Here is a 22,865-nt window from a genome sequence, read left to right as displayed (position 1 = left end):
GACATTTACAAGATCTTGTTAAAACAGTATGAAAAATATCAGCAGAATGAGTTCCAAGGTAGCAGTAGTTTTCTACCACAAACCAAGTAAAGCAGAGTAAATTTAAGACACAAATCTTGTAATAAAAATGCATCTCCAGGCATACTAGCGCTGAACAGAATCCAGCATCCTATTCAGTAGATATTTTAAGCAGAAAAACAAAAGAAGCTCATTATTTTAGGTGTTAATTGTTTCCTGCATATACTCATCCAGAACATGTCATAGACACCCAGAATGATTTTGGTTGCAAGAGACCTTCAAGATCATCAAGTCCAGCCATAACCAAACAGTGGCACTAAACCATATCCCTAAGAGACTTATCTATGAATCTTTTAAACACCTCCAGGAATGATGATTCAACCACTTCCCTGGGCCTGTTTCAATGCCTGACGACCCTTTCCGTCAGTAAATTTTTCCTAATATCTTGTTTTTTGAGCAGTGAAAGTAGTGCAACTTACTTACTCCTTATGAATTGATAGTACGTCCATCTCCCAAACTCCTCCACTGCAATACTCCCACTTTCCCCTGTGACTAAGACAACATTCAGGCCATTTCCCTATCCCCTAACCTCAATTTCTGGGGTCCCCCACAGGAGGACCAGCCCCAGCTGAGAGCCACATGCTCGGTGATTCAAGGGATGCTGTGAAGTTATTGTTACCAAGAAAAATGGCCCCATGCTGAGCTGGCAGGTCTCTCCTCGGGAAGCAGCACTAGTAACACCTCTCCATGTCACCCAGCCCGTGATTTTCCACACAGATACAGCATGAACCGCAGGGAACCATAGCCCTCAGTGTGTCCCTGCTTCTGGCTGAGAGGCTCAATGCGGAGCTGCAGGCACCGTACCCAAAATGCAATTCATGGACACCAAAGAAAGAACTGTTTTCTTCTGAGAGCCCCACAGAGGACAGGCTACCACGTTGGTGAAGGGTTTGGAGGGGAAGCCATATGAGGAGTGGCTAAAGTCAGTTGGTTTGTTCAGCCTGGAAGAGACTGAGGGGAGACCTCATGGCAGCTACAGCTTCCTCACAAGGGGAGGAGGAGGGGCAGGCGCCAAACTCTTCTCTCTGGCAACCAAGAACCTCAGAGAATGGCAGGAAGATGTGCCAGGGGAGGTTTAGGTTGGACATTAGGAAAAGGTTCTTCACCCAGAGGGTGCTGGACACTGGAACAGGCTCCCCAGGGAGGTGTCACGGCCCCAAGCCTGACAGTGTTCAAGAAGAGACTGGACAACACCCTCAGACACACGGTGTGAACTGTGGGTTGTCCTGTGCAGGGACAGGAGTTGGACTCGATGATCCTTGTGGGTCCCTTCCAGCTCAGGACATTCTATGATTCTAGGTGGGCTGGCAAAGGTTTGCCAAGCACAGGCACCACTGGGATTTCTGCTCCAGCCAGGCCCCAGACTGGCACCCCCAAAACATCTCCACAGTTACAGCTGCCACAACCTGCTTTCATACACCCTATCACTTGGGGACTGAACACAATAAATTCAGCAGGTTTGTTCCCAGGGCGGCAGAGAGGAAGAGTGCTGGAAGCTGCAAAGATGCTGCTTTGTCGGGGTATGCCCCGGGCCAGGCAGCCCCTCAGTGACCGGTCCCTGGTGGTGGCCACTGGCAGCCCCCTTGGGGAGGTGCTGTACCTCTGAAGCCCGCAAAGATTTTCCTCAGGAGTACATTCAGGGCGAGCAAAAATGTGATCACAACTAAACCACCGCACTCTAACGTTGCTTGGGAGCTGCAGGATGAGACTCCACAAGGTAGAACACCGACGCGTCCCTCCGCTTGCGAGGGGCAGGACTCCAACCCCGACCTCCGGCCCTCCAGCACTGTGCGCCAACCCACAGAGCCCAAGCACACCACGTGACACAACTCCCTTTCCCGCCGGCCAACACCTCCGTAAACACCGCGGCAGCTGAGTGACAGCAGGGACGGGCCAATCGCGGCGCGCAGGGCGCTGTGGGGCGGTGGCGTCTCCTCAGCGGATCCAGCGCCGGAGCGCGGGAATGTTAACGGAGAAAGTAACGGCTGCTGCGCGAGCTGCTGGGGGATGCTGAGCTAGGGCGGGGGGGTCAGCGGGCTGCGTGTGCCATGGCCGTGGGCGGGGTGAGCTCTGTGGGGCCCGGCAGGGCCCGCGTCTGGGCCGCGGCGGCTCTCGCTGTGGGTCTCGCTGCGGACGGGCGGGCGGGCGGGTGCAGTTCGGCCTTTCCCCAGCCCAGGGCCGCTCCCCAGCCAGACCCGCTGCTGCTCCTGCCCGGGCGGTGTGCGTTGCGCCTCAGGGGCTCTGTCCCTCCGTGCAGCGTTGGAGGGAATGGTGGGATCTGTAATTGCACTGCTGATTTTTCCGGTTGACTCGTTCTAGGTGTGGGCAGTTATGCTCTTCTACTGTTCTGGAGGAAGGTGTATCCTCTTCAGAAGCTATTGTGCATGCTCAGTTTGGTGCTGATTTCTGCATGTGTTTTCTAATTAAATCATAAGCATATGTGATAGAATATACATGCCCTTGTACTTTTTTTCTTTTTGAATGGCATAGTGTAATAAGTGCTTTGTTTTACCGGTTTACATTTTGGTATGTTGTCACAGCCTTCAAATGGAGATAAAAGCAGTTGTCAGAAGATATGAAACCAGAAATAAAACAGCAGCAACAGAACTGCCACCCAAATCCCGAGTTGATTGGAGACGCACTAAAAGGAAGCTCATACTGCTTGACAGCAATGACGAATCCTCATGTACCTCCGAGGAGGAAGAGCGTACCACATCAGAAGGTGAAGCAGATGAAAAAGATGAAACTCTTGTGAAGAACAGCCTCTCAGATCAGGAACAGAAAAGCCGTGATGGAGAAGTAACGGAAGACGAGGATGAGCACATCGTGCCTGGGAAGCGTAAAAGGTTGAACACTTCTGTCTTGTATGACAGTGATGAAAGTGAAGACAGTGATATACTTGTGAGAAAAGTTTTTGCTAAACGCCACTGTATAATGGATGAAGATGAGGATTTCCAAGAACAGCAACCTGATAAAACCTGCCCTACAGAAAACATTTCTACTAATAGGAAACAGAAAATGTTTGCAAAGCTGGAAGTTCTTGCAAGACAAAAAGCAACTCGGAGATCCTGCAGTAGCGAAAACTGTGAGGTCTGAATTTTGTCTTTGAAATTGAATTGGGGAAAATAATGTATAGGAGAAGGCAAAGACTATTAGATATAAACCAGTGGGATTTTATTTATTTTGGCTTTTATTCATGGCAAATCAGTAATCCTGTTAGATTTTAACAGTTGTCATGTTAGCTAGATAAAGGTTTTCAGCAGTCAATATTGTTATCTTGAGTTTCATTTCAGTCACTGAGAATTCAAGAATTTCCTTTCATTTGCTTTTTCAGGCATTCTGGTGACTAAGCAGCTTAGAACGCAGGTATCTATCTTCTCTGTGTAGTCAGAAAGGAAAAACTTCTTTATCATGCCTTTTTTTCCATGAAGAGATGCATGAGAGGATTATCAAATTATTTATATCAAGAAGCAAAATACCTATTGAACTAGCTTAGAGATCTCATGTTAGCTTAATTCCTAGAAGTAGACTCTGTAGAGGAGATGGCTGGTTTAAAGCTGAAAGTAATTGTCATTAGTACAGAATTATGTATTTTTTTTGAAACATGTTATTTCTTGTTGATTGAACAAACAGGGTTATGATAAGGTCAGAAATCTTATCCGATGTGTGTAGTATTTTGTCAGTGCAAATACTGTAAATTCTTGTATTTGAAATACTTTTAAAAATTTAATTAGGATTCAAATGATGAAGAAGAAATAGAAGAGGAACCACTCTGTCACTTGCCCTTCACACCAACAGAAAGCAGTGAAGCTGACAGCAACAGCATGAAAGATTTTATAGTAGAAGAAGAGGATGATGATGACAACACAGAGCATGAAATAAGCGAAAACCAGCCACAACAGAAGGAACTGAATACATCAAATAGGGAATTGCTGGCATACTACGTCCCACACTGTAAGATCAAAATTAGTGACAATTCTATATGTCTAACTTGCTTATAGTGCTGTAACAAATATTAATGGATTCTAAATACAAGTACTGTTTAATAGGATATGATAGTTTAAAAGCAGATTCTGAAAAGGCTTCAATTTATCGTGGAAATACTCTGATTTCCACAGTAAATGTCTATAGTTTTTCTGTATCTTATTAAAGGAAGAGTATAATTTAGGGGGAAGGAAGGGAAAGCCTATGCACAGATTTTTTAAGTTGATCTGGTTTAGGGTAAAGTACGCTGCTTATGATGCAGTCATTCCTGTGCAGTCATACCTAGAAGTGTAAACCATCTTGTGATATACGCTAAGAGCAGTTATGTTAATTCTGGTCAAATTCTGTTCTGGAGAGTGATGCAAAATTGTTGTCATGACTTTGGGGTTTTTGGAGCCTTTTTTTTTTTTTATAGTGTATTTTTACTCCATGATGGTGGGACTTGGGGCACTGGTCTGTAGGGGTTTCAGTTAAAGCTGAACTGCACAGAGTGAGAAAACTTTTCAAGCTGATCTTTTATGAAAACTGGTGCCTGGATGGAACAGAGATTTGAAACAGAACTTCCTGCTAGTTCTCTTACGTATTTTGTTGTTGAGAAGCAGGTATATACTGACTGGACAGTGTAGATGGTCACAAGCACTTCTGCTATTTCATCTGCAGTGAAAACCTGAGCCAAATAGTGTGTATTTGAAAAGAAGTTAGAAAAAAGAAAGGGGGGGAAAAAAGCAAACCAGAGAAGGCCAGGCTTATGGGTTTCTGTTATTTCCTGCTTTTCATACAATGAAATATTATCTTGTAGTGTTTGTAGCTCTTCCTGTGGATTCTTCTTGCTGAAAGGAGATGGGACATGTGTGACTTTAGGATGCTATAATTAATAAAGAACATTGGGATAAGAAACATTGTTTAAAGACAAGGTCTTAAGGGTGTGGATGTTGTACCTTGAAATTATTTTTAAATCCATATTTAAATTTAAGCTTCTCACAATACTTTTAGCATTGCTTATATCTTTTTTTCTTGGTAAAATCTGATTATATTGCTTTCTTCCCAGTGTCTCGCTGTGATCATTATGTTCACTTCAAAAGAATAGTAAAGGCTTTCCTCATAAATGCAATTGATGACACTTTTCTGAGCTCATTATATGGTAAGTAAATTACATTAAATAATATAACAATGCATTCAAAGTTATACAAATACATTTATTCTAGAGAAAGATGTTTCTCTTTAGATTATAGGACTGTGAGTCCTGACATCTGTTCTTCGCTGCTTTGTAACTTTGAGGGAAAAAAAAAATCTATCTGAAAAGGACAGAGTAATCTTGGAAAAATGTTAGAAGGCATTCTGAGATGTAGGGAAGTGTTTCTCTGTTACTGATCAGTAGTAACAGTTCCAGCATGAAAGCAAAATCAGTTTCAAAGTAGGTACCTCAATGAAAACATTGCAAGGTCAGCTGATTGTCAAAATGTTGTGTGCTTCTGTCATGGTCCATTTGGTGATGGACTCATGATGGTTCGTTTACCTTGATCTCGAAGCGCAAAATTAAGGTTACCAAAATGACAAGGGGTTATATTTCAGTCAGTGTAACTTTAAAATTTTGCCCATAAAGCAGCACACGATGTTCAGTTAGGAACCATCATTTAGGCTTAGCAACAGCGCCTCTCTCCTCCTCTCTCCCATGAATTGAGGCCAATCTCTGCCTTTGTTTCACAATGCAGACTTAACTGCACAAGCCGAAAAGGTTCGTGCTTCGCTTGCCAAAACTTGTCTGCGCCTGCGTCACCTCGTGTTCAGGGGTATCTTACTTGTCCACTGGGTGACCTCAAGACCTGTGTGCTCCTCTTCGTTGGCCTTAGTAACAGGGAGAAGGTGAGCAAGTTTGGCTGAGGCAGCAGGTGAAATCCATCTTCTGGACAGCAGCTATTGTTACCTGTAATCCCAGGTCGGAGAGTCCCTGTACCATGCAGTTCTTTCTCTCGGGCCATTCTTGGTGTCTCTCCAAGTTCCTGATGGCGATGTTGAGGCAAATACTGTTCTTCAGACCGACTCTTACAGCTTCATAGTCAGTACTTCTTGTCTTGTTCTTGCTAAGGAAGTGCTTTTTGGCATTGGCCTAGTGGGGCTGAATGGCAACCTCACCTTGTAGTTTCAGAAGCGCTGTAAAGATGGGATTGCTGAGAGGGCGGTCAGTGTCAGGCTGTGGCAGAAGTCAGCAGAGTGCCAAAGAGAGGACTTTTTCATGTCATCACAAACTCAGAGGGAATGGAAAAACTGAAGAACACCACAGATTTCAGAATAAAGGCTGTGTGTTCCTGGAGCTAAAAAACTCTTTCATCTACCACCGCTAGTTCTTTCAGGTGTTAGTTTTGTTTACCAAGTGAAAACAAGTTTAAGAAAAGTAATAACTTTGCCATATTTATGTTGCAATAGCTTCCTTCTATTTTGAATTGTACCTGCTCTACAAAACTAACAACTTACTACCAAGGTGCTCATAGTAGTTCTGCTATGAGGATGAGTTGGAGATTGTATTATATCTTTCTGAAGAACATTGTATAGTATGAACATAGTCTAGCATTACAAAGATATATTTTTATAACACAGAATGGATTTTTCTGAGTTAATGGAAGTGAATCTGTTAACTAGGTTGCATCAAGAGCAGCTACTTTAGAGTTCAGACTTGCTTTTTATTATGAGGGATTTTTTTATGGTCTAGCACAGCCTCTTCAAGCTTCTAGTACAGCTGAATTAACTGAAAATGTGTGTAAAGTGTAAATGGAAAAAACAATTTTAATGACGGTGGCTATAATGACAATCAACTTTTCACATAGAAAGATAGACAGTGGTCCTTGGTTCTGTTTCATTGATAGCAGTGTTGCTGAAAGGCTAGGGAAGGTAGCTGAATTAATTTATATACCTGTACCTGCTGAAGCTTGAGACAGTATGAATTGACCTGCATCTATGAAATTGATTAAATGAAATTAATTAATTAATGAAAATTTGGGAGATAATTGTGGAATAGTGTTAGAATCACAGAATCATAGAAAGTCCTGAGTTGGAAGGGACCCACAAGGATCATTGAGTCCAACTCCTTTCCCTGCACAGGACAACCCCACAGTTCACACTACGTGTCTGAGGGTGTTGTCCAGTCTCTTCTTGAACACTGTCAGGCTTGGGGCCGTGACACCTCCCTGGGGAGCCTGTTCCAGTGTCCAGCACCCTCTGGGTGAAGAACCTTTTCCTGATGTCCAACCTGAACCTCCCCTGGCACATCTTCCTGCCATTCCCTTGGGTTCTTGGTTGCCAGAGAGAAGGGATCAGTGCCAGCCCCTCCTCCTCCCCTTGTGAGGAAGCTGTAGCCGCCATGAGGTCTCCCCTCAGTCTCCACCAGGCTGAACAAACCAAGTGACTTTAGCCACTCCTCATACGGCTTCTGCTTTAAACCCTTCACCAGCTTGATGGCCCTTCGTAGTTTCGCTCATCCTGATACTTGTTTATTTCTTTTCCTTGAGTAAGTATTTGGATGTACTTATGCCGCCTAAGTGAAGGCATCTGAATGCTGCTGAAATTTGAAGGTCGGTTTCTATGTGTTCTTTATAAGTGACAAAGAGACTAGTCAAAATTTCTGCTCTGAAGCTGCTCAGAGCAGTTTGTTTTCATAGATTGCAACCTCCTCACACATTAGGAACAGCTCATACAAACTGGACAAAAAGCAATGCACTTTTTTCTTTTTTCCCCTTTTCCATTCTTCAAGTGGGTTTGAGTGAATGGGTCTCCATTTGGGATGTCAGCTTTTCCCTTTACCCTTGTTTGTAGAATTTATTCATGTACCTCTTGTGATACAGACTTTTAAAATAAATATATCAGTTTATCAAAGATACATGGATCACTTTTATGGATAACAGTAGCAAATGTGTTCAGTAATAATTTATTAAAATCATTCCTAGTTCTTAGTATGCTGTAGCATAATGTCCTTGAAAAATTTATTTGAAGAAACTTGTACAACATAGGGTGGTCAGCAAATTAGTAATGACTCTCACTGAACAGATGGGACAAGACAAAAGCAGTACGCACAAGATATGTTGCTTTCACTTCATTATTTGGATGACCGCTTCATTCAGCCGCGTCTTGAGAACTTAATCTGTACAAGTCGCTGGAAAGACCGATACAAGGTAGGTAGCTTCTACTTTAAATAGTGAAGTGGGCTTCAAATCATATTAATGACATTTTTATACTGTAATTCTCAGTCAAGGTACAATCATTGCTATAATTATATATACTTTTTTAATAGAAACTCATTGTTCTTTACCTTACATAACTTGTTTTGATACTTTAAAATATCAGACTGATTTTATGCATTTATAAACAGAAAAACATTCAGGTTACAGAACAGAATCTGTTTTCGGTTACCTGAGTGCTTCTCCTGCTAACTTCAGCAGATGACTTTTTGAGGAATTGTTGTGACTTGCTAAATGTTATAACAAAATTTCTTTCTCCTCCCACAAAAAGATAAACCAGTATGTTCATAATGAATCTTGTACAACTTCAAACAAATGAAGTCAATATATGGTGACGTAGTCACTGTCTATGAATTGCTAGAACAGTATTAGTGTGTTAGGTGTGCTGATCTAATAAACGCTGTAATAATGGAGTATGGCCAGTGGAGAGATACAGTGTATTTATTTGAAGCAGACCAACAGGTGTACTTTAACCCCCACCCCCCTCATAAATAAGAGAAAAATAAGTGCCAGGATGCAGGAGCTGTTCTTTAGGTCTGAAGCTGAAAGAAAGAATTAATGAACTAGAACTGAGTGAAGTGTTGGAAAATTATTGAGAAGGTTTATGTTTGCAACTGAACAGTGAAATATTCAGATTTGAATCTCTTGTGGTTTCTCTTGCACTAATTTTGTGGGAGTACAGAGTACTCAGCAGCCTCTTGGAGGCATCTTTCAGTTTAGAGAGATTTTTTTAATATTATTTGAAATCTGTTTTTCAGGAGCGTGTGGATTGTTACCCAGATGTTCGCATTATCATGAAAAATCCCAGAAATATGTCTTGTCATGCCTGTGGACTTACTCGGTATTGTAAGTTTGATGTGCTGCTCTCTGGAAAGCTTTATAACAGTAGCACTTTGGAAGCAGATGACTTCATGTCAGATGACAAGCAGGTAACTTCGAACAAGCACCCTATAGAATTGTTTTTAAGCTTTGTCTAGTGTTACAGCAAATCATAGAAAGGACAGAAATCTTATTGACACATCTAATGTCTGTAATGCTAAAGGCAAGAGCTAAGCTACTGTATTTCCATGTTTAACCCCTATTAATTTTTAAAACATGAGGACTATTTTGTGGTTTGGAGGAGTGTAGTCTTGGATTTAGATAGGAATTATGAAGGAGGTTCCTATGAAACTTCAAAGGATGAATAGAGACATTCCCCTCTGCCTCCCTGCCATCCTTTCTTATATCTTGGGAAAGAGGTAATGAAAAGGATCCTCAAATAAACCTAACTTTTATCAAGAAAATAAATCTGATGACTTTCTGTGACCTTTGCTTTTGCCCACATCACAATGATCAGTGTGCTGTTTCCTCCCCACTTTTGCCACTTCAATATTAATACCTGATGCAACACATGTACTTGCACTGTGGTAAAGGACTCTAAGACATACAATAGGGTTTATTGATAACTCTTGCCTTCAAGTCAAAATTGACATTTGCCTCAGTTTTTCCTCGGATTCAAAGCTCTACAGTTTGAGTCTCATCCCAGACAAGAAGGGAACTCTAGGTACATAGTGTCCTACACATCTTATTCAGCATGCTTGGCTTTTGTGACACATGGGGACACAGTCTGAAACTGTGTGTCCAAGAGGCTGACAGCACACTAGAAGATTCGCATACTATAACCAGAGCTCTAACACAAGCACTCAATCAGTTATTTCTAAAATAGTCTTTTGTTTTGTCAGAGAAATATAATGTAAACTTGAAAATCCTAAAATGGATGTATATCTTAAAGAAAGAAAAAACAGTGGTAAAGAAATTACATGACTGAGCGATGCTGTGAACATGCCTTGCATTCCTAGTTTTCACCAAGTACCTGAGAACTATTATGACTCTTTTTTTAAATCTTGAGTAGATCCTAACTCCATATGCCATGAGTCTGAGGCTTTAAAAGAAGAATGACATTTGCCTCAGATTTACATATATTCTAAATATCAGAATGCCTTTTCACTGAAATTAGATCACTTGAAAGCCCTTTACCATTATGTGTGCTTATCATAGAATCATTTCAGTTGGAAGAGACCCTCAGGATCATTGAGTCCAACCATAACGTAACTCTAGCACTAAACCACGTCCCTAATATAATGCCCTTAAGACCTTCCCAGCAGGAATCTTGCATTGATTAGCTTTCGGAAATATTACGAAAGTAACTTTCTGTATAATGGGTAATCATCTCCATTGAATAACTGTGTGTTCTATGTTGTTGCAAATAAGGTTTGTTCTACACCGGGTCACTGGGTTTGCTAATTCTGTGCCTACTATGCCTCCAGCATTTGGAGCATCCATGTGCACTCCAACTGTTCTTGTTTGCTGTAGGTCAGAACATTGAGGGAAATAGTGCCTCTGTCATTCTAATAGTCCAAGTGCAGTCTAGTCAGAATTTACTGCTTAATTCTTCAGATTTTTTCACATCTGCTATTTCCCATGTAGCTATTCACCCAGGACAAAGTATCTTGACATCTTGGTTGCATTGACACTTGAAATTGCTGGTCACCTTTTGAGAAGACTTGTTCCTGACTACTTCAGTACTTTTTATTAGAGGGTTTTTTCATTACTGCATTATCAGAACTACTTGTCCAAACTAGAAAACATTAAGTGTTGCATCTTTTTCTCACTCGTCTCTACTAAGGTATTTTACATTAAATCAGATTTTTTTGAATGAAACACGTCATTCATTTTGTTACATAACATTGCACTGGGCAGTCATTTTAGATGGCCTGAGCAGTCAATTTTGTTGTATTTCACAGCTGAGACTTTTAAAGACTTTGACTTTTAAGAACCTGGGTGTTTCTAATATTTAGGAATCTTCTCTTCAAATTTACAGCTACCAGTGATTGTTACGATTAGATATGCATTTGACCTTATTAAGTAATGTAATTCATGACCTCTTATGATAAACTCAAAGCATATTTGCCAAGAATAAAAGATTGCCACAGTTGTGTACCAAGCTGATATCCAAGTTCTGCCTTTCTTCCCTTTCATGAAGTTTAGAAAGTATATTCCTTTTCTTTGTGAGTATGAAAGAATTTTTGAATACAGCTGAAGTTCTTCAGTATTTCTGAAAGGAAAGAAGTGTAAGGACAAGTTATATTTACAATACAATTTGAAATACAATTTGAGTATAACAAGATTTCTCATATAAAATAAAGTGAAGCCCTCATCGAACTGGAAGCACACCTTACTGAAACTCAAGACTACATCATTTGGATCTTTGCAAATATTCTAACTCAGAGATTTGAGGGGCATCAGTGTGATTATCATTATGTCATCGTATTGGGCTCTGCATGTAATGCAGTATCTCGGAAAATCTGTGCCACAGTTTTTCTTAAATACATTACAGAGCTTTCTGAGCAGCAGTTGTTTGATAAGTCTGTGTGTGCATGATAAACAAGGGAGCTATGCTTTTCCAGCAAGCCTTTTCCCCTTGTTTATTGAAGGAAAACAATAAGTCCTTGGCAATCATAGTAGCACGGCTAATGCAGTACATCACAGTCATTATTCCCTCTTCCATATGGGTCTCTGAATGTAGATGACCAAGTTAAAACTTTTCAGTTTTTCATGGGAAGTGTGTGCCTTACCTAACCAGAAACAATAAGTGAACTAGCACAAGAATTTAATCTTTACTTGACTTCTACCTTAGCTGTAGAAATAAATAACAGTAGTAATTCCCTCACTGCTGTCCAAACATTGTCCTACATAAAGCAATGGCTATTTTCCATTTTGGGAAAAACTTGAAATATCCTACTGAATATTTAATTAACTTGCTACTTCATTTTTGTCCTTTTCAGTAGCAAATGAGAGCTTTTTTTTACCCTGTGTACTCCAGCCTGCTTGTGCATGCTCAGTATAGCTCAGGGGCTGTAGAACAGACCTAGGAGAGAGAGTTATTGAGCACTTCCCAGGAATTTTTGATGGTGCCTTTGTAATACAACATTCATGTTCTTATGGTGACCTGTAATTTATACTGCTAAAGGAACTATTCTCAAGTAGTCTTTGAAGTTCTGCTGCCAGTGTGCTGATCAGCTTGTCTTGCCAATTGAGAAAAAAAGGAGGAAAAAGAAAAGGCACACAGAGATACGTAAAACTGGCACTTCAAGAACTTAATTGACTGAAAGAGAAGACAGTTTAGCACTGGCAGATCAGATTGAATGGAAACACGTAGCTGGACTGTTTTCTAAAGTTTTATTTGAAAATATTTGAGAAAAGTGGATATGGAGAGAACAAAAACAGACCTCCCACGCTCTTCTTCTGCATAGAACTTTCCTTTTCTCTCATCTCTGAAGCATTCTGCTTTGCCAGTAGAAAGAGAAGAAGAACAGCTGTTGCAGTTTTGCTTAGGCTAGCAGTGATTGTTCTGTGTGTAGTTGCCAATTCTCATTCCTCCACAGCCAGGGAGGACCAAAAGGTTTAAAGGTGTAGGTGTCCCCCACACTTCTTTGCTTCTGTGTCACCTGGATTATAAACTGTTTTCTTCAATCAGTCCTAGTGTTGTACTTTCATTTATAATCATTCTTAGAGGACGTGGATTCAGTCACTACATGTTGTGCTATTGTCAGGCTGCGCTCCTGCATTCCATACAAAGTGATTTAACACAACTTTGGCTGATACGGCCAGCTTGAGTAGATAAGTTAAGTGTTAGGACAGAGACACTGAGAACCACGAGAGGAAAAAATTAGAATGAGTACAGTACTGAGATTCTTTCCAAAGCTGCATTCTGAAATAGCATTGTATTTTTAGACAATGTTTCTTGCTTTAAAAACACAATACGTAATTACACTATATGATATTTAGCTATTGCCCCTGGCATTTCTCCAATGTAGAAATACTTTACACCTCGCATATAAATGGACTATGAAACTCATTGCCACAAGATACTTTGGAAAAGTGTTAGTGGGTCCCAAAAGGGATTAGACAGGTTCTTGGGGAGGCTTTTTCCACACTGTGGAACATAACAGTTGGGATGATACAGACTGTCGTAACAGTTGACTACGAGAAGCTGAATGGCAATGTTATGATCATGCTGGTGTTGGTCCTGCATCTTATACCAACTTCCTAAATATCTCCTGCTAGCTGTTGTGGCAGGGGGAGATTTGGGCTGTCAGTTTGATGCGGAATGGTATCTCGTACTTTACATCAAGTAGTAGTTCAGGTGCCGCACCTCATTGCTTGGGATACTTGAGAAGTTATAAAATGCTTTTATGAAACACTGCAGCTCAATTGTTTCAGTATTTGAAATGGTACTCTGGAAAACTGAATGAATGAAGGTTATGCATTTGTTGTGAGGCCTTGCACTTCAGAAGCACCTATAGCACCAAACACAAGACTTAGCTCTTCAGTCTTGGGAAGAGTAGAAGATGGAGCTGCAGATAGGTACATGTACATGATCCATAGAGAATTACAATGTAGTGATAGGAATTTTTTATCTCAAGATGATTAAAATTGAAGTTAATAACCGTATACTGTAGGTCAGATGAAAAGTTTTTTAAAGTGAATACATGTCTAACTTCAGTGATATTACACTGGCTTATATCAGTTGAACTACTGGTTAATACATTTCAGAAATTAAGTATATTCATATATTTAAGAAAATATATAAATAATACATATTAATATAAATCTAGTTTATATAAACATCAGTAGATACTGCTAGTGCTAGGTTGTGCAAGTAGGTCCTGTGATTTGGGGAACTACTCACAGGTGCAAACATTTGGTCATGCCTTCGGAAAAGCTTCCTGAGCAAGTGAGTTGTAAGCATTGATTCAAACTTAACTTTCTAAAAGAGTATTCAGATGATTGCCAATGGCAGCAGTAAAGGGTATCACTGTTCTGACTCAGAAGAGTTCGTTTTGCAATATGTAACATCGTTGGTTTTTTATATATGTGCACGGAATCCAAAATTAGCAACACAATTGCAACTTGCATTACTGATGCAAAGAACTTTGACCTTACAAATGTTACTCACTCAAAACAATGCTGCTCTTGAAGGATAAGCTGATGGTTGGTTGTGGGGGTTTTTGTTTGTTTTTACTAAGACTAAATCCATTTCTTCTGTATCAGGAGCTGAATTTCTTTACACATGTATTAATTACGTTGCTTTTGAGTGTAGAAAGCCTGACCTCTGAAAACCAGATGGATGTAGATTTTCCTGACAGGCTTTGTCACTATGTGGTGGAATAGTAGTCTGTGCACCTGTGGTCATTTACAGGGGATAGATTCCTCTTCTGATATGCCATTGTATGTACTTGAATTACTTCTCGTGTACAAAGAGAACAAAACTTACTCTGGTGAAATGCAGGATGTTCTTAAATGAAGATGAGCTTTGTCTCTCCCTCCCCACACCCGCAGTTTCACATACTCTTAGAGAAGATTTATGATTGCCAAAAATTCTTGTAACCAATGTATTACACAGTATTTTCAGGTAAACACCTTTACCACTTAGCATCTTCATATAAAATCTGTGTTCCAGATATGTGCCAATACTTGCCTGTATTTAATGTTAGTGCTGATAGAAGATAATGAATCTACTCTAATCCATGCTCTGATTATGTATTTATATGGGTATTTACCATTTGTTTCTCTGTAAACACTGCTATAAAGAAAACCATTAAATAAGACAGTTTTATCTTTTCTGACTAGAAAATGTAGAAGTAAACTTGGTAATAACTGGGCGATGCAGAGGCTTTGTTTTTACAGCATTATAGCTACACCTCCCAGACAGCTGCAGATTCACATTTGCATTGTATAAAACCTTGGTTTTCAGATTTTATTTTTATGAAATCCAATCTATATCTTTATTAAATATATGTTCCTAGGCATACGTCTGTTTGTATTTGTATGTATTTCTTGAGGAAATATTGACTATTATTCAGTCTACAAAATGCTAGAACTGGTATTTCATGTCCCTAGGAAGTACGCCAAATTAAGTAAAAGTAATCAGATAATTTATTTTCCCCTGCTTTCACAATATGATGGTTGTCTACAGGGTTAGTAACTTTGTAACAAAGTTGCACCAGGAGACAGGAAAGATACTGCCAATTATAAACCTGGTTGTCTTTGCAAGAGAAAACAGTACTGATAAGCTGCCACTGCATAGACTTGCCGACTGCCTGCTTGCTCAAACATTGTTCTGCTCTGGCTGTGAAAACTACATGGTTTTGTGCTGATTTTGTGCGTGTATTGTCATTCTGTTTATTTCATTATTCAAAAAATCTTCCTAGATTGACTGATAAAATCCTGCTAGACTGACTTAGCCATTCTTTGTGTTGTCAAGATAGTCACAATTCTATCAGAGAGAATGATGTGTTCATTTTGGCCTAGGTTTTGAAGGTTGGCGTGGTGTGTGCAGATCGTACAAGAGTTTATCATAATTTGAAGCACTTCAAATACAAGTTGTATGTGGATTGCAGCTCCATTACAGAGTCGGATGGTTTTGTGGATGAACCAGTCAAAGACACAGTTGAACGGCTCTTCAGCCAGCTGGAAGACAGTGGGTGGATTCAGAAGGTATGACTGAGTTATTTGATGTATCCTTTTCCAAGTAGACAAAAGTAAGCAGAGATAAAATGTCTGATTTAAATGATAGTTCTGAATTGCTGGGCTTCAGTAATATCACTCAGCTTAACCATTCATCCTTTTAAGCTGACCCAGTCTCTCAAACAGTGGTATGCTGCTGCGTTCACATAGAGTTTGTGTCAACTTGTGACATTAAGCCTTTTGACAGCTGCATGATCTCTGGGCTGTGGTGGGCAGGCTCCCATTTCATTTGAAAGCAGCAACACAACAAACTCAAGCTGTAACTTAGAAGGATTTGGAACACATACATGAGGCACAGCGAGAATATTTTACTCCTCTGTTTACGCTGAAGTACTTTGAATTAGTCAGAAACATTTTATGAACTGTTCTAAGACAACTTGTAGTACAACTGCATTTAGCAAGCTTTCAGACATCATTGCTCCTGGACTGTTACTGGCATGCTTGTATTGTATTGAAAAAAAAGAAAAAAAGCAGTCCTTATGTAATTCAGTTATTAAACGTTGATAAAATAATACAGGTTTTATTTTATTTGCAGAGATATAATGATCTTGAAGACTGCATGAATGATGCAGACAGTTTCCAAGAAGAGAAAATGGATTAAGTGGTCATATAGATCTTTTAAAGACATATTGTAAAAATTGGAATGGCCTGCTTTATCTGCGTGCACTTCATCTCTGCCTGGTCTTCAAGATTCTTTTTAAGGCTGTGTTACACTTAAATCCATATTCCTTTAAACTGTTTGAGAACGTGCTGTATCTTTTTTTCCTCATTGGTGTCAATAATAACCCAAAGTTTTACCAAATAAGTCCTTCCAGTCTTACTGCAGAGTAAGTTTCCTTTTGTTCTTAAAAATAACATCTTGGTATCTGTTTACTCGTGAAATTAAACTTTGACCTATTTATATTGAGCTGCATTGTAGGGAAAGTAGGAGAGGCTGAGACCTTTGGAAGTAGGTATATTTGGAAAGGTAAGTCTGTCTTATAGAAGATCATATGACTTGAATCTTACTTTCCTTGTTATATGCAAGTTCATCCATTTAGAATGATAGTTACGATAAACAGGACCCAAGTGCAAAGATCTAGTTCCTTTCTGAGGAAACAGTATAGACTGTTGCAAAGCAACAGAGGAAATATTCTGCAGTCCTGGGTACGTTCAGCACAGAAGTCAATCCTCTCTTCAGAGAGTACGGGATGAGTCACATTATAGCGTCATGCAGTTTGAGTCTGGTGTAGCCACCTAAATGAACACTTGGGCCCACAGTGCTGTCTCTGATAAGCAGCCGGGGCAATTTACTGAGATTTTAAACATCAAATTATATTGTGCAAACATAATGGCAACAACCTGCAGCAGCTAAAAACCTAAGAGAGTGGATTAATGTGGCCATACAAAATAAGCAAGAATTCTTCCAGCATAACGTAACAGAAAGTAAGAGTTGCTCAGAATCATGATGCATGGCTTACCTGAACAGCATGATACCCAAATCAGAGCTCTTTGGAGCCAGGGAAGTAGATTTTTGAGGAGTTAGGAAGGGTTAAGTACTGTATTGTCCATTCTGAAAAACTGGACGTGAGCTGGCAACAAGTGCTCACAGCCCAGGAAGCCACCCGTATCCTGGACTGCATCAGAGGGAGCGGGGCCAGCAGGTCAAGGGAGGTGATTCTGTCCCTCTGTTCCACCGGGAGTCCTGCATCCAGCTCTGGAGCCCTCAGTACAGGACAGACCAAGGTGATCAGAGGCTGGAACAGCTCTGCTGTGAGGACAGGCTGAGAGAGTTGGGGTTGTTCAGCCTGGAGAAGAGAAGGCTCAGGGGTGACCTTGTTGTGGCCTTTCACTACCTAAAGGGGACCTACAAGAAAGCTGGAGAGGGACATTTTTATCAAGGCTGGTAGTGATGGGACAAGGGGCAATAGTATTAAACTGAAAGAGGGTACATTTAGATTGACATAGGAAGCATTTTTTTATTGTGGGGGTGGTGAGACACTGGAACAGGCTGCCCAGAGAAGCTGGGGATGCCCTATTCCTGGAAGTGTTAAAGATCAGGCTGGACAGGGCTTTGAGCACTGACTTAGTGGAAGATGTCCCTGGTCATGATGGTCTTTAAAGGTCCCTTCCAGCCCAAACTCTTCTATGATTCTGTCCCAGTATTTTGTGCTGCATATAAAATTAATCAGATGTAGCCTAACAGAAGATGCAGGGTGCAGGTTTCAAATCAGTTTGGAACTGTTCTTACATCCTGCTGTATGCACATATCCTTTTATTAGTGTTTTGTGGCTGAGCAACTTAGAAGATACTGTAAACACTGTAGATTCTTTTAACACACTCTCTCAGAAGCAAAACTCATGAAACCTAATTTCTCATGGATTTGTCCATAAAAACTCCCCATATTCGTTATGCCATGCTACTGGTAACAGATATGCTGATTGGCTAGTTAACTGCTGCCAAGTGTATCACTCAATGGTGAACATCTACTGACTTTTTTCCGTAGGAGTGTACCTTAGATTTGCCATTCAGTACCCTTTTTCCAGCGTTCTGTGTAAGAAATGAGCTGCTTTTATATTTTAAGGGGTTGAAATTCAACAATGGTTTATATGTTCTTATATCTGTTCGCTCTAATATCATCAGTTCTCTGTTGTGCCACATACAGATACAAGATTTACAAACCAAGATGAAAAACCCCAGTAAACAGATTGAGACTTACTCTCAAGTAAACTTATGTTGAAGATATTATTTCCATACCTTAAGTGTGAGTTAGATATGTAAATATTCTGAGATCTGATACATCTTGTACTTATCTCGCTGGTTACCAAAGCTGAAGGAACTCTGTTTTCTCTTCTTTTTCTTTCATTACTGTTTTGCTGGGAGTATTAGTGAGAACACACCCATCAACTCAAAAGCACTCAAGAATCCATCTCCAATAAATCCCTTTTAGGAAAAGTAATGCCCCTTGATGGCCCACGTCTTTCTGTTAACAAATTCTCTATCCACTTTTGTTGGCTTCTCTAAAATAATAAAATAACGTTTATGTCTGGTGTAACATTATTCTTACAAAGGAAAACTGTTCTGAAATAAACGGGGTTTTGTACTACATAATGGAGTATGCCCTCTCAGAGCCTTCCTGACTGGTCTTAATCTCCGCTTCCTTCTGAATTGTCTGGCAACTCTCTTATTTTAAAATTTTGCTATCAGAATGAGGGGTCAGTTTCTCATTTTGCAATATTTAAACTGTTTGCTATGGAATTAAAAAAATAAGTTTAGGAAATTTTGGCACGCTGGTTACTGGTAATATTTCAAGAATACATACATCTTGATTGAAAATGAAAATTGGCTAATTATTCCAGTGTTTAATTTTCCTCACTTTTTTGTATCTACCACATCCCAGATCATGTTTCTCACCTCCTCTTCATTCACCGAAAAATGGTGAGCTATCTACTTTTATTTTCTTCCTGCAGGCATTTTTTTTCCCAGATCTTAGGTTTTTCTGTCTGTAACAGGGCTACAAAAGATTCCTGTTAAGAGTTTCTTGGAAGAAAGTGCGCCCATAGTTTTACTCATCTTGTCTGTGCTGTCACCAGCTGGACTGAGAAAATGCTTAGAATTGACATCACTGATTTCTGTTTCAGTCGGAAACTGACATTTGATCTGGCTTGGCAGGGGCTGACAGAACGTTTGTGTGTGTGTATAGTTTCGCTTAAACTTTGATATTCCCCTCACTGAGATTGGAGGAAGTGATAATGTTTTTGTGGCTGTTGTTTTAGCTGAAGACTTTCTGCAAGACAGAGAATGTGAAGTATCATTGCATCATGTTTACCTTTGTCTTCACCACAGGAAAGGAAAAAGATTGTTTAGAAGAGCTGTAAATGTAAGAATTTAGATCAAATTTTCCAGGACAGGCTGTAAATGCTGGTACTTGTACAGCACGAAGAGAACTCTTACCCCCTGAGACTTTCTATGTATAGAAATACTCAGTAAGAATATTTCTAGCAGAAAAATTTTGTGCAAATATCTAATGATGGGAGAAGTTAGAAATCTGACCAGTCTTTCATAGTTCCTTTTCACAATAGAGAATTTGAGTGGAGTTATAGGGTGAGAGAATATCGTGTTCATTCTTATAGGAAATTTTTAATTGTCTTCAGACTTAATTTTTGAAGCAGTAGCTCTAATTAAGATAAAGTACCTGTCTTCATGGAACAATGAAGGGAGCTCAGTATGTGATTAGACTCAGAGAAGGTGATTAATGATCATACTTGGAAATTACTTTAGTTCCTGTAATGTTTCGATAATCGGCCCTACTTTAAGTTCTGTAAGTGGACACCGTGATAATGATGAAGTTCACACAGACTGTATGCACAGGAACAGCCCTACTAATGTGATGTATTTTGGGGAAAGAAGGCTCTTTTTGGTCTATATGTCCAGTTTTTGCAGTGAGGTACAAAAAGAGTTGATTATTTTGCCTATGTCCTTCAGGTTTTGGAAAGAAAGTCATTTGTGGCTTAAATGGGATGGTGAACTTTGCTAATAGTGGATAGCTGTTACTGTCAATTTTTTTTCGACAGTTAAGGCTTCTCCTGTTTCCAAAAAGCAGCTATTTCTAGCAGTTTGGCAGGCAAATACAGGCAATTCCCATGCTTAACTTTTCTCGTTTACTTTTATTTAGATAAATAAAGACTTGTAGTTTTATCCTTCTTTAAGTCTGTCTGGATAAACAGAGTGGGTGTGTTAGATAAACACATGTAAATACAATACCACTCTAACAGACATACCCAGCACACACAAAATAGACTTCATAAAGTTGACTTTCTTATTCTGCTTTGAGAAATAAGAAATAAGAAATATGAATTTCTATTCTCAATTTAGAGGTGAGACAAAAGCATGTACAAGAATGTATACGATCTACCAGCCAAGGAATAATATGAAAAGTATGTGAAATGGTATTGAAAGAACCTGATAATAACCTCTGCATTGGCTCCACTTCCCTGAATAGTTTATTTGAAATTTAGTGTTTTTCTAGGTAATGAGTGATGATGTGGGGTTCTTTTCTTTCCCTGTTGTTTATTAAATAAGATGAAGAAACAGTTTCATTATATTTCTCTGGGGATTATATTCTTAATTAAAAAACTGGTGGGTGTGTATGTGTTTGTTCAACATGGCTTGTTTTACAGTTCAAACAGAGCAGTAATTACATGTGCCTTGTGCCAAAAATTTCGGGACAGGGACACAGATGCAGGTACAGTCAGACTGTGCCCCAAACTTAAAACAATTTCCCAGGTGAGCAGCATGGTACAGGAGCCTGACTTGCTGGGAATACCCCAGGAAATACAGGGATGTGTAGCTGTGAACGTTCACAATGGGTAAGAACTCTCACTGAAAAGCGAATAATGGAAATGGCCACAAATTCAAAGCTCTAGTTTGCAAAATCCTCTGCAGGATTGATATTAAGCATGTGCCACTCCAGTGGAGTTAATTTGACTTTGAAGTAATCTGATACATGATTTCCAAACAGAGATGAATGAGGTATGTGCCTAGATTTAAGCATGTACTCAAGTTTTTAAGTGACATAGGTTCAGCACAGTCTTTTTGTTCCATTTTTGGAAAGTTGTTAGCACAATTGGATGTCTATGGGGAGAATTCCTGGCTGTGAACCCAGCACAAATAAGTGTTTTGCTGATCTGGAAGGGGCTGCCGACTTCAGGAACTCAGAGCTTCAACAGCAGTGGTGAATTCACACAGAAAAAATGCTCAAGCATGACAGCTCATGTGAGATCACAATATCACATAAAAAGGTCACAAATTAATGTCAACAGAGGGAAAAAAAAAGTAATTAATTCTTCAGGACCTGTTATTTTTTTACTGTGTGTGTTTATTAAATGTCTATGACACAAATCACAAGTGATGTTACGATAATATTAAGAACCTTTTGCTTTTAAGAAAATTGACAAGTAGCCAATCCAAAAATGACAGGGGTGTCCAGGGGCTGGTAACATTCGCCAGGGTGTTCTGGATCAAACTTGTGAAGCTGAGGGATGGATTTAGCGTATTTTCTTCTCTGAAACACCAGGGGCAGCATTTGCTGCGTGTTGAGCGCCCGGGGACTTGCAGTGCAGCCCTGCAGCCCGCTGTCTCCAGCCCTGAAAGGGATGTACTAAAGCACGGAACACGAGGTGCTGCTTGGAAAAAAACCCCACAAACAAACAAACAAACCAAAAAAAAGTGAAGCTTAAACGTCTTACATTACAATTCAAAAATTTTTGTTTTGAAAGATCATTCTCCGAGTTCTACAAAATCTGGTAAGAGAGAGAACTCCTGCAGCTACTCTGGTATCTTCCTGAGCAGCGCCACTGATTTTGTATTCCCACAGCAACTTGGAAAACTCCAGCCAAGACTTCATTTAAAACATCCTTGCTTATTCTCCCTGAGATTCATGTGTTACTGTTACACGTCTTCTGTGACTGACCCTCTTATATGAGGCAGTGACACCTGAGCTATAAAGAGAGAATAAAAGCCCTAGTGAGGCCTGAAGCAAAGGTAACATTGTCTATTATTTTACAAACATTAAAATTTCATTTTATTTTGCAATGGCGCCAGCCTATTGTTTTCAAGAGCTGCACACTACTGTAATGTATCAAGTAATAACCCACTCTTCCTCAGATGTTCAAGGTTAAAAAAAAAATCCCTTTTTCCTGTTAGCAATAAGGCAGCACATCCACAAGCCTGGCTTCCCCAGACCTTGTCCTTCAGAGAAGAGTCAAAGTCTTTGCGGTGGCAAACGTGGGGCTGAATGTGCTCACACAGCCAGGTCCTGGAAACCCACATGGGACGTTTCTTGCAATATGCAGGAGATGGGGGTCATGTAAGTGGGGGCTTTCATATTTCCCCTATGTCCAATGCTGCTTGGGGGGGATTCCCAGGAATGTGTCACTTCATCATTGACATTGAAAGCACATGCATGTATGACCTTGGAAGGGGATAAAACCATCTGAAAGCGTTATGATTAGTTCCTCCCCATCC

The 22,865-nt window shown here is 40.0% G+C and overlaps 1 protein-coding gene across 3 annotated transcripts; it reads left to right on the top strand.

The window, feature by feature from the left end:
* The first annotated feature begins 1,916 nt into the window (after positions 1–1,916).
* CCDC82 (coiled-coil domain containing 82) lies at positions 1,917–18,947 on the top strand. Of its 3 annotated transcripts, none has more exons than XM_065043594.1 (8): positions 1,917–2,056; positions 2,619–3,168; positions 3,813–4,032; positions 5,111–5,203; positions 8,101–8,225; positions 9,050–9,220; positions 15,645–15,830; positions 16,396–18,947. In XM_065043594.1, exons 2-8 carry the CDS (start codon positions 2,626–2,628, stop codon positions 16,459–16,461), a joined length of 1,404 nt encoding a protein of 467 aa, XP_064899666.1. In that variant the 5' UTR covers positions 1,917–2,056; positions 2,619–2,625; the 3' UTR covers positions 16,462–18,947. The 3 variants fall into 3 exon arrangements, with proteins under 3 accessions (XP_064899666.1, XP_021147191.2, XP_064899750.1); XM_021291516.2 differs by having other exon boundaries at positions 1,926–2,070; XM_065043678.1 differs by having other exon boundaries at positions 1,986–2,141.
* The last annotated feature ends 3,918 nt before the right edge of the window (positions 18,948–22,865 follow it).

The sequence above is a fragment of the Columba livia genome, chromosome 1, assembly GCF_036013475.1.
Source record: "Columba livia isolate bColLiv1 breed racing homer chromosome 1, bColLiv1.pat.W.v2, whole genome shotgun sequence".
Lineage (NCBI taxonomy): Eukaryota > Metazoa > Chordata > Aves > Columbiformes > Columbidae > Columba > Columba livia.
This window is presented reverse-complemented; position numbering and strand designations above follow the sequence as displayed.